The sequence below is a fragment of the Pholcus phalangioides genome, unplaced genomic scaffold, assembly GCF_987345545.1.
Source record: "Pholcus phalangioides strain wild (caught in Gottingen) unplaced genomic scaffold, Ppha-v1.0 ptg000013l_1, whole genome shotgun sequence".
In the NCBI taxonomy this organism is placed as follows: domain Eukaryota; kingdom Metazoa; phylum Arthropoda; class Arachnida; order Araneae; family Pholcidae; genus Pholcus; species Pholcus phalangioides.
Genome location: NW_028301606.1, coordinates 11,457,147 through 11,469,707, shown reverse-complemented (window position 1 = coordinate 11,469,707; position 12,561 = coordinate 11,457,147). Strand labels below are relative to the sequence as shown.

General features: G+C 34.2%; 1 protein-coding gene across 1 annotated transcript; it reads right to left on the bottom strand.

Annotated features, from left to right (window-relative positions):
- Positions 1 to 4,485: 4,485 nt before the first annotated feature.
- Positions 4,486 to 8,633, bottom strand: LOC149078601 (uncharacterized). Its single transcript, XM_089241153.1, has 2 exons — positions 8,546 to 8,633; positions 4,486 to 7,288 (listed from the first exon to the last, which is right to left on the bottom strand). The coding sequence occupies exon 2, from the start codon at positions 7,276 to 7,278 to the stop codon at positions 4,486 to 4,488; it is 2,793 nt and encodes a 930-aa protein (XP_089097279.1). The 5' UTR covers positions 7,279 to 7,288; positions 8,546 to 8,633.
- Between the last annotated feature and the right edge of the window lie 3,928 nt (positions 8,634 to 12,561).

Here is a 12,561-nt window from a genome sequence, read left to right as displayed (position 1 = left end):
ATGGGTAAACAATAATCCCAGCATTGTTCTGTACTAAAGATATTTCGCTCCACAGGTGAAAACGTATAATAGTTTTCTTTGTTAATTTCGGTAATATGCGTGGAAGCATCAGATTCATTTCATTGATTCATTTTCCACCAAATCCTTTCTATTAATTGAATATTAATTCAGTTGGCTCTCATACACCAAGATGTTTTTTGTGTGTGTGTTTCTTCTAGAACTTTTTCAACGAGTCACAATTTTTTTATCGATAGCTAAAACAATCCGTTGCCAGGCCAGATAAGCGAGATGACTACCTCTCGTGGGCACGACCTCCCCCGTCCCCAATCCCACACACACACGCACACAAACAATACGTACTCACATAGTATTCTCCGAAGCTTCATCGCGACTCATAGAGGCATAGTGGCGAGGTCAAGATATTGATTTCTGTGCCTATTTATGAACTTTGAGGCAGTTCTTAAAAAATTCAAAGTACAGTATCAACTAAATCAGTGATGGGCAAACTACGGTCCACTTAGAGGTACTGTACGGCTCGTCACAAGTTTCAAAATAATAGTATAGAAATTTTCCGTTTCAGGCGTTTTAAAAAAATCCATTGGGGGGGGGGGGGTGTTCCCCCTTTTTGCATATGGAAAATATGACTGTGAGAATTTGAATTGAAATTTATTTAAAAACGTTGCATATACAAAATAATAGAACACAACACATATGCAATAAATATGCAGTAAAGTTATTTAAATACACTTATTTGTTTTTTCACAGTTGTAAAGAATAAACCATTGTCTCCCATTTGCAACAAGACCTCGGGAGTCTTCAAAGTCTACAACACATTCCGCTACTTCATTTTTGATTCATAATTGGAATTTTTATGCTTAATGTCCGAATATGTCCGGGCCGTAATTTTTTTTTCTTTCTGTTGGGTGACCCTCTCCTAAAACAGTTTACCCATCACTGTACAAAATGATTCTGGGGAGCCGCTGATGAGCCATGAATTTTGGGCAAGGGTGCCGCTAGTGACAAGAAATTGAGAACCACTGTCATATAGAATGGGATATCTGGCGTGTTCCCAGGCAAGGATTTTATCAGGCCAAAACACACTTGAGAGAGGAGGAAATGCTTTTAGCATTTTAAGAATTAAAAAAAAAGCAGAAAATTTTCGAATTACTCAGAAGTCATTTCAAATAATCATATTGTAACTATTGTTGAATAATATTCTTCTTTGAACTTAAATTTCATCCCTAACAAGGAAGCAGTTACGGAGAAGATGAGTGCTTTCTGTTCGATGAACAATGATCAACAAACAATAGCGCTTACAATACCGTTGAATTATTAATTGTAATGATTTAAATGTAGCTTAAATACTAATACTTATACCATCTAACTAGATGTTCTATCTAAAGTGGTAATGGTCAGAAATTTGCACTTTTGGTGAATAAAAAACCTAATTTCTACAATTGGTATCATTCAGCGATGATTTCCAACAGTAACCAACACTTACCATAAAGATCAATATCATAAAGCAGACTCACTGCTTTATGCTTTTTTTTGTCACTCCGAATTTCCTTGCCCCCGCTCATGGTTCATCGGTGACTCCCCGGAATATTTTAGTAGGTAACATTCATAAAAGAATCACTTCGAACAATTAATAGGCACACATATCGATACTTCCATCTTGTCACGACGCACACTTTGAGGAGCACTGCCACAAAGACCAAAACGGAAATGGGGAACAAAAAAATATATATTATCATATTGATTTTTTTTGTTTCTGTTTATGGATTTGAATTTCACCATACAAATGTAAAATATTTCACTTCATTATCGAAAATAATGAATTGAGTAGAAAAAAAGAACCATCTGCTACATATTACGATCTTGATTTAAACTTCAGTAAAATGCATTGTAATTTATCTAGAATATAATCTCGTCAATATTGAATTCAGTTGACGTGATTTCCGGTGAAGAAACCACTTTAATGTGTAAGTGCCGTCTCTAGAAAAATGACCGGAAAGAAAAAAAAAGTTTTCTTATAAACACCGCAACCACACACAAGCTCCGTATCAGTCTACTGAGATAGAAAAATTGAATAAAACTCAATTATGAAAAGCCAACTTGACTTCTGGATATATCCCCCCCCCCCCATCCTGAAGCAGAGCCCTAGGCACGATCGCCTTAAGAGCATCGTGGGACCCCGGGTAAAGTGATGTTTCTAGGACCCTCTACGTGTTTATTTTCGAAAATTTTAACCGGATTTTATTTTCAGCCCTCCTCCTGTCTTCCCTCCGGGCCGTGACTGGGTGGGCTTGTGTGTTAAGACAGCACTGTCCTGCGCTCGGGTGCCTCTTTCTAAGTGAATTTATGGCATGGAAAAAAAACTGATGAGAATCATAAAGGACCCCAAGATTCGAGTCGTGTCAGCTCCACCCTTATGGAGACCATGTTTCTGGTTTCTTTACAAATTTCATAACATTTACCAAATGAACACTAATACATATTCTGGGGTGTAATATAAGTTCATAAAAGTTCATTAGAATCATGGAAGCTATAGTACTAAAAAAAATTGTCGGATAGGCTGTGAGACCTAGAATTGGTCGCTAATTGGAGCTAAAAATTGACTGTAAAAGTTAAATGGGACACCGCTCCATTACGGAAAATTATAGCTATTTTTTATACATTTTTGTATCGAATTCGTATCAGATGTATCAGTACAGTGATATGTAATTTAATTATTTTTAATCGAATGTTATGTGAATATCACAGTATAGTAGATTTTGATCCGATGATATTGCTGTAAGTTTTATAATCAGTATGAATGGGAATAATTTTGTGTGAAGCCAAAAAAACAGGTGGAAATAACGATTTTCACTGACGGAAAACTTATTTCCTGAATTTCATGGACCTTTTTACACTCAGTAAGGCTTATCGTCAACTTACAAAAGACCTATTCATACCTTTGGCCTTATTGTTGCGGTGGGAGGAATCCTATCAGTGAAAATCCGGCACCCTACTGTTGACAACTGGGGGAAGGCATCGTCTTACCTGGAGAGGCCCTGCCGTTTTTCAAAGGATTTTGGTAAAATCGTGTGCCCGATTCAGAAGATTTTCTTTGAATATGCGTAACTGTCGAAGGGTTAACTTTAACGAAATATTAAAAGCTGCTTCCACAAAATTCTTTTTACACAAATTTGAATGTCATTTCCTCTCAAATTTGTATAGTATTATTTTCTTCTCACTAGATAATTACTGTATATAAAAATCTCACACCCCCCCCCACATCCTGGAGAAAGGCCCCTAGGCTATCTTTCACTGGCCCTTTTATAGTGAATTTATAAAATAAACAAAAAAATTGTCCTGGGCCCCCTGTCAGCCCCTCTTGTGAGGGCTGTACAGATTTAATTAAATTTTATAACTTGTATACTTTTACAGTTCAACGCTCCTGATAATCCTTTTCATTTACCTTTTAGAAATAGTTAACACACACGACAATTATATACAATGAATGTAATTATTTTTTGAGTGTTGCAAAAACATGTGTGCATAATACTCCCCCCCCCCTTTTTTTTTGGAAAATTATAAACACTGGAAGAATAAAAACTGCTACGAAGATTTTTATTTTATCCTAAAAATTGGGATAACAAACCGTTGAAAAAACACTGCACCAATTCACCTGCTTTAAACTTCACACACTCTTTAAAAATATAAAGATATCTGAAAAACCCTTAAATTAAATTTTGTTCAGATTCACAAAGTATTGTAATCCATTGCATTTTCATAACCAGCAAATGACAATCTATATAGCACTCGCATTCTGAAACTAAGTTTATTTGCATTAGCTATACAAGATCTATCAGTCTATGTAGTAAAATAGAACTTTCATCTAATTAAAAAAAAAAAAAATTGTAAACTACTTATTTTAAGTATGAAGAAATATTGAAATAGGAGAAAAAAAATTCAGACATGCAAAAGTATAAAATTTTTATTTATCATTTCATGCACAATTCATCACAAAACTGGAGTTTTGTAAGAGAAAGAAATACCACCAAAAAATATTGAAGATACAAAATACTACAAATGTGCACAACAGCGTTGTAACATATTAGGGTAATTATATATTATATATACAGGATACAAAAAAACGAGAATTTGGAAGCTACCAAAGCTGTCAATGACAGTATTGCAATACAAGTTGCTCAAATTTTCCTGCTGCCTTATTTTTTATGCATAACAGTGAGAAAACATCAACTATCACTTATGAAAAGTTTTAATTTCTAACGAAAACTAAATTTAGAAATACAATAATTTTGGGAGTATTATTTACCTTGACGTCTTAAATAACTCACAAAGGTAAACCTATCTCAAAGCAGTTCTATATTTGGGAATTCCAAATTATTTTCTACTCTTGAAACTGTTAGATTCTGCTGGACAAGCATATATATTTGTTGATATAACAATGGCCGATATATATTTGCTTTTAAATAATTGCTATTTCAGTTTTCTTATCTTTCTAACACTTTCTTTCTCATTACTTTTGGTCAACTGATCATTGAAGTATTTTACAAAATTTACGATAAAAATTTTTGCAGTTATCAAACAAATGGTTTCTAATTTATCAACAAGGCTGCTTGCAATGTTACAATGACATACATCATTAAATGAGATGCTGTCAATTCTCTTCAAAATGATGCTTGCCAACTTGAAGAGAACAGACAGTTGTGCGCTAGTGGATAAAAATTTCTTTTTGTGACCCTTCACAATATTATACATTACGAACCACACAACGGAAACAGTAACGATAACATTCTCAGTTGACAATGTCAATTTTCCCCTATTTAGGTCTGCCAAAAATTCATATATATCAAGTGAATCAGTAGATACGAAGTCAACGGTAACATCTGGAGAACTTCGTAACCACTGATTGCATACATCACACTTTTGTTTTGATAGAACATTTTTGGCCACATATCCACCAATGTATGTTATAATAGGTAAAACATTTTCTGGTATCATAGAAAAAGAAAATTCAATGTCTAATATGTCTTGATAATCACTCACCGCTACAACATTATCATGAGGTTCATTTGATGGAAGAAGTGTTTTCAAAGGTAAGTTTTCATTTTGAGTTGATAGAAGAATATTATTTTTGAACCGTATTTTTCTCTCATTCTCCAAGACTTGAACGAACCTGATATAGTAATTTGATCCACTCATTTGGCGGTACATGCCAAAGCGCCCTTCCAAATTGTCATTTTGAAATTTGCTCAACAAAATATAATCTACCCTATAATTATAAAAAATGTATGGAATCAATGCCAGAAAAGCATCAATGGTTGTGATAAGGGCCTGAAATGTCTGAGCAGACAATGCTTCTGAAATGGGCACAGACTGCCTCCAAACTTTCAACCACAAAGCTATTTTCTCTAATAACTGTATTTGGTGTTTAGAATCTTTTGTAATGGCCTCTCTGAACTCATCGTTGAACCTTCTTCCTTCAAACACACTCTTAACATTACACACTTTCCATAATTTCACAATAATATCTATAAAAAAACAGGTTCCCTCGACATCACCAAATATGTTTGGATGATTTTTAGCTACATGCTTCAGAGCAATAACATTTTTCTCTGAAAAAATTCTCAGAGCTAAATTCACATTTTGCTTTTGTATTCCAGAGGGGTATAAAGCTTTCAAGCTAAGTAAGTTTCCATACTTTACAAGTGAATTTTTTTCAATATCATACATTAGTTCTAGATGTTTGAACAAGGCGGTAATTACTTCATCAGGTTTTTCAATGTTAGGAAATTTGATTGATCTACCCCCATCTCGTTTAGCTTGCCAATTGTTACGAACACATTTTAGAATGTGAACTGTGTCAAAAATGAAGAAAAGCTGCCTATTTGCATCACAAGGATGTGGCACACTTGAATGTAAAATGTTATTACCAGAAAACAGTTCAAAAGCTTTGCGGTTTACATTGTTATTGTCTGATATTACTGAAAGCACTTGAAAACCAAGCTTCTCTAGAGATATAATAACAGACATACACATATCTTTTAACTGCTGACTTGTCAAATTTTGAACTGGTACAATGTTAACTACATCTTTATATTTAGAGAGTAATGAAGAAATCATAAAGACTTGAGCTGTTTTTGCAACTTTCTCAGGATCAAAAGCACTTTGGCCATAAATGGATCCTCCTTTGAAAGACAAATCTTGCTGAATATAAATTTCGTCTACGTGCAAATTGATCAAAAATTCATGTGGTTTCAAAAATTTCAGTCTTGATTTCAAATATGCTAAACTTCCCTCTAATGTGGCTGAATTGAGAGAGAAACTACCAATCAAATTTTGTAAATTTCTAGAGTGGGGAAGGCATAAAACTCCAGATTTCATAAGTATGTTATATATATGTTTGGAATGAATATACAAACAAGAAGCAAATATAATAGTTTGATTTGTATATCTCCTGCCATTTTTTTCAGTTTTTAACAATATTAGTTGCTCCACAAGAAATTGCAATTTTATCGAATCATTATACATCTGTAAAGATTTCAATAAATTTACAGCAATTTCAAACGCATTGTCGGAATCGGGTGATGAACATGATTCTACATAAAACATGACATCTTTCAGAATAGACTTGGAACAGATTAGTTTTGCTTTTGAGAATTTTTTTGGTTCAATTTTGTTACCATCTATGTATACACTGTATTGTAAATTTTCATATACCACAATGCACCCAGAAACAGAAGGACATTCGTTTTCTGTCCTCATATGGCATGCAGCCAGTTGTGATTCTTTCTTGAGAAGAATCCAATTTGACGCTTCCTTTTGTTTGAAAAAATCAACCACATCATCCAAGTTCCTAATTGCATTGGAAATTTCAAAATTCTTTTTTTCTTGCAAACTTAGTTCAACAGCAAGATTGATATTTTCTTGTTCAACATCTGCGAGCCTACGCGATGATGTTGACTTAGAACTCAGATATTCTGGTAAATTCTCAAAAATTGTTGGCACAGCATTGTCTTTGTATTTTGGAATTTTTCGAGGGAAAAACTTTACCTCGCCATTAACAATACATCGATCAGTCCTGATTATACAGCTTTCATCAAAATGCTTAATACATATTCGTGGATCCTTCAACCGTTGCAGGTCTGTTGGAATTTTCCGAAGCCATTGGGACCTGAGAGGCTCCTCTTTTGGCAAACAAAACGTCGTGGTATGTTCTTCTGAATGGTAATTAGATCTACAACCTGCCACACTACATCGCTTGGGCATTTGAATATATCTGTAAACAGAAAAAAATCTGTTAGTCAATAAGCATTTTTCCTTTAAATTCACTTTATTGAAATATGCAATAGCAGCAAAAAAGGTGCACAATGCTAATAAAGTCTTGTTCAAAGAAACAATTGCTTTCATTACCTTTTAAATTCATAATCCGCCATCTCGCAAAATTTTATATACAGTTTACTCCTCACAGTCATTGCTCAAGAGGCAGAAGGCAAAGAGAAAATTACTATTTTTAAACATGCAAAGTACCCAAGAAGAATTAGAAATTTGTTTTGTAACGTTTGTATCAACGTTTTTCTTGATGATTTGAATAACATTTCTTGAAAACTTTAGTGCTTAAACAAATATATGAACTAAAATGCAATCAGGTTTTTAAATCAATTTATACTTTCTTAACATACCTCCCCCCCCCCATGGATTTCAGGACTATCTATTTACTATTATAGCATGAAGAGCACATGTTGTGTTGTGAAATTGTAATTTACTACTTTAATTTCTTATGGTACGTAAATAAAAAATTATCACTATTAATCATTTTGGATTTCATGGGGAAAGCGTGGAAATTGACCTTTGCTACAGGGAGTCTAACTTTCACTGGGGGAGGGGGGACACAACATCAAAAAGTTCGGGAAACACTGTTGTACAGTACAAACACACACTCATAAATGAACAAAAAATTAATGTTAAACATAGGCCAAGTTCTTATATAATTATTTAAACTTATTTTTTACTGTTCATTAATGATTTCACAAATGTGAATATTTTGTAATTCATTAATGCATTCTTTTTAAACTAGGCCGGATAGTCGAGTCTACTACATGTATACATAGATAAACATAAAACGTTTTAACCAATATTGCAGCGGTTTTCAACCTTTCTTGAGTTATCCATCATTAAAGGTTCCTTTGACATATGTCTACCTGAAATCTGCATGATTATAATACTTTTATGTAATTTTTACAGGACGTTTATTTGAAGAGTTGATCAAGTTCTCGTGTGCATGAAATATGTATTGTAATATATACAGTGGATTCCACTAATAACATTTTCAAAAAACCATCATGGAAACACGTAAGTGGGAAAACGCTTTAAACTGGAAATCTTAATAAGAATTACTTAGAGTTGAGACAACGAAAACAAGCTGTACTAAGAAGGAAAACATTAATAAGCGGGATCAACTCTATATAGATAAACAGAGGGGAAAAAATGAGCTAATATTGAATTTGAAAGAAAATTACTTTATTTATTTGCTTACTTTATTGGGACCTAAGAGGCTCCTCTTTTGGCAAACAAAATGTTGTGGTATGTTCTTCCGAACGGTAATCAGCAACCTGCCACACTACATCACTTTAGAAATTGCAATATATCTATAAACAGAAAAAAAAAACCTGTTAAACAATATAAAATTTAAAGGAAAATTGATTATTTCATTGAAATATGCAATAGTAAAAAAAATTAATACGCAATGCTAATAAAATGTTTCGTTCCAAGAAAGAAATTGCTTTATTTAGTGCATGATTAATCTTTAAATTCATAAACCCCTTATCTCATAAAATTTTGTTTGCATTATGCTCATATCATAGCCATAATTTGTTTATATTATTTTGAGTTATTTACATCATGAGTACCTATATGCATTTTATTTACATTATACTCATCATAGGCAAAACTTTTCTGAAATTTGTACCATCCATGTGTATCAACTCTTTTTCCGATGAGTTGAAAAATATATAACACTTACTTTACTTTAGTAACTATTAAAAAAAATGAGTGTGCAAGCAGAATGCAAAATAAATAAAAATAGAAAATGCTTCAAAACCCTGACTACATATTTGCACTCTTTTCACAGATAAATATTCAGCAATGAAAACGACAAAAAAAGTAAAGAATCTCTACACTGAGAACTCCTTAATTATCATCGCAAGCTTAATTATTTTTTATACGCTACTAAATAGTTAAATCATGAAATTTCTCCACGCCAGAAACACGATCGCTTTAGCACGTGTTGCGATATACACAATTTGCTTTACTTTATACAGACAACTCTGTTTTAGATTTAATATCAATAAAGATGGTTGAAAAGGTATTTAACACTTACCATGTATTTGGATGTTTCTCAGGATCTATAAATTCGCAACGAAATAATATTCATTCAGCTTCATTCTTGGATCGCACGTTGGAAGAACTGAAAAAAATGTCATCCTTCCAGCTAAAAAGCAAGAAGCAACGTGAAGGAGCTAGGACCCAGTTGGTCACGTGATTTTCGAGTGCCGTAGCCCTCTCTTTCTCGTTAGCCCCGGTAAAACCTAGGATTTACCGGTAAAACCTAGGTTTTACCACTCTTCGGGCTTTTACCGTAACATATATATTGATTTTATGTTTATTTTTAAGAGATCAATTTCATATTTTCTTATATAACAGTTTTATGTTTCTCCCTACGTATCAACAATTTTATATCTTCTTAACAGATCAACCCATGTCTAGTATCAATGCATAATGGAGTAATTTTATATTTATTTTAAATGGATCAATTGTATAATATCAGTTTATATTCTGATTGTACTTATATTTCTTAAAGATAAACTTTATACCTTGTTATGTCAATCTTTACTTATTGCAATTTATCTGCGGACATCTTCCGATAGCTTTTGAATATTTAAGATATACAGGGTGTTTCAAAAAATCATCCGATTTAAAAAAATCATAACTATTCAGCTTTTAATCCGTTTTGAATGAATAATGTATAGGTAGAAAGAGGGGAATCTCTCGAGTTTCACTCAGTTGCCGACAGATAGCGCTAACACTCTTCCATCGGCTGCCACTCCAGCTTCAGTGTTTGTCAAGATTATCTTTTCCACAGTTAGAAAACGATTTGGGTGACTTCATTTTCCAGTAGGACGAGGCACGCACCACCACACTCGACCTTGGACGTTCGAAAAATTTTGAACAATCGCCTTCCTAAACGATGGATCGGCCGTACGCGGGACCTGACGATTCAGTTAAACATCACTGGCCTCCAAGATCGTTGGACCTCACAGTGTGCGATTTCTTCTTGTGGGGGTTTATAAAAGACTACGTTTATGTGCCTCCTTTTCCAGCTACATCATTCGAACTGAACATACGACAAACAGCAGCCGCGGAAGCAAACATACTCGCAAAAAAAAGTTTGGGACGAATTTTACTACCGTATAGACATATGCCGTCCATCCCAAGGTGGACATATTGAGTACCTTTAATTTGCATAATAATAATAATTCAACTGCTTTTGCGGGGAATCGGACCCACGTCGTTTCACTTTTCAAGTGAACGCAATAGAAAAAGGCAACGAATTTCTCAATCTTTTCTTAACACGAGATCCGATTCCCCGCAAAGGCAGTTAAATTTTCTCTGTTTTCAGAAATTCATCTTCGCGACAGCCAGTTGTTAAAAACCTTTGTATGGGTAAGCGTAAGGCGACTTGATAAGGGCAACCCTTATTCTAGTGGCTATAGGTAAGCGGAGAGTAACGCCATCCTTTCATGGGTCGCCGTGTGGTGGCGACGTCGGCAGTTCTGAGCTTGGCCTGAGTCAGGTCCGGCCGTCCATGTACGGTCCCTTTCAATGTACACGAGCTCCAAGAAAAGACTGAGAGATTCGTTGACTTTGTAGTTTAGTGGTATAAAGTGTTCACCGGGAAAGTGAAAGGACGTGGGTTCGATTCACCACAGGGACAGTTGAATTTCCTCTCATTCCAAAAAAAATTATATCTTCGCATCAGCCATCTGTTAAAGAACTTTGTGCGTAGAGTGACGTCGTCCTTTCACCTTTAATTTATAGAAAAACTTTATAATTAGCCATGTAATATAAAATTAATCTTAAGTTTCTATGTGTTCAATATTTTTCGTAATATACGCATTTCAAACGGGTGATTCTTTTTGAAACATCCTGTATTATCATCACTCTATACTTCATTTCATTTTCCTTAATATTTTTTGACTGGTTTAATTTAATTAGTAATTGCACTTTACGAGAGAAACTAATTCCATAGTCGAAATTGTCAATTATGGTATGAACGAACTTTATTCAAAACTCAAATACAGTTAGGAGAATCAGACATATACGGGACCAAGTGGTAAATCATCTATATATAATCCGTCAAGCCAGATACACAATTATATCCCCCCCTTTCCCAAATCAGCTGTGACGTCATTTGAGATTAGTTTTCGGAGAATGGCTCTCTATTCGCACATAATTTTGACTCTAATTAATTTTTCTCCATAATGAGGAGTGTTTGTATTTCAACGACAAATTTTAAGTTAGTGAATAATTAATCCACTTTATGAGTGAGAGAGTTGAGGTCACATCCACCAGCTGTTAGAATTCAGTTTGCTTTCGAAAACAAATGTGCACTCATTCATTATATCTCCATAACGAAGCGTATCCTGACCATTCTGCCCTCAGTGTAGCAGATTTGACGCCCACGTCTATGACAAGGGATTAGAATCCGTGATTTTTCGATAAAGAATTAACATTTGCATCTCAATATATTATACATTAGGTATCTGAATGCATCCAAATCTTTAGACGAAATAGTATGTTTGATTAGTGAAATAAAGTTTAGTAAGCGGAAACAAAGATCTATGCGTTACTTGAAACTAAAAATTAGTCAATGCTTTTGTTGAGATAAAGGAAATTCGAGACGAACTTTCTCGAGTTTGAGGTGAGGGTAAAAATTATATTTCAATGGAATCTTTATAGGGATTAATCTGATAAGGAGTAAATAACCTCCCAACAGCACAAACACACGCACATATAAAATACAATATAAATAGATTACAAATTAATTGAAAATCTAAGTAATATTCCTTTACCCGGTCAGATAAACATGGCGATGTCCTTGATTAGGATAGGTATAGGTCCATAAAAAGAGCTGTATCACGAGAATTAAGGAATTCATGAGCGAGCGCTATCTAAGTTTTCTACGTGAAGCTAATTGTGCTGATGGTACGTTATATAAGGTATACAAAATTTGCAAGCCCTCTTATTCGAGGATTCCTCAGATTACTGGACCAAATGGAATAGCTTATAGTGACATTGATAAGGCCGAGGTCTTTGCAGATACATACGAGAGACAATTCTCTCCATGGAACAATACTCCTCCTCAAATAATAGCCAGTGTTGACAGAGAGGTACAGGTGTATTTTAGGGATATCTGTCCAGAACAACCCTCAGCTCTGTTTCCTACAAACTCTGAGGAAGTGATGAACTTAATCAAGAATCTCAAAAAGGAAA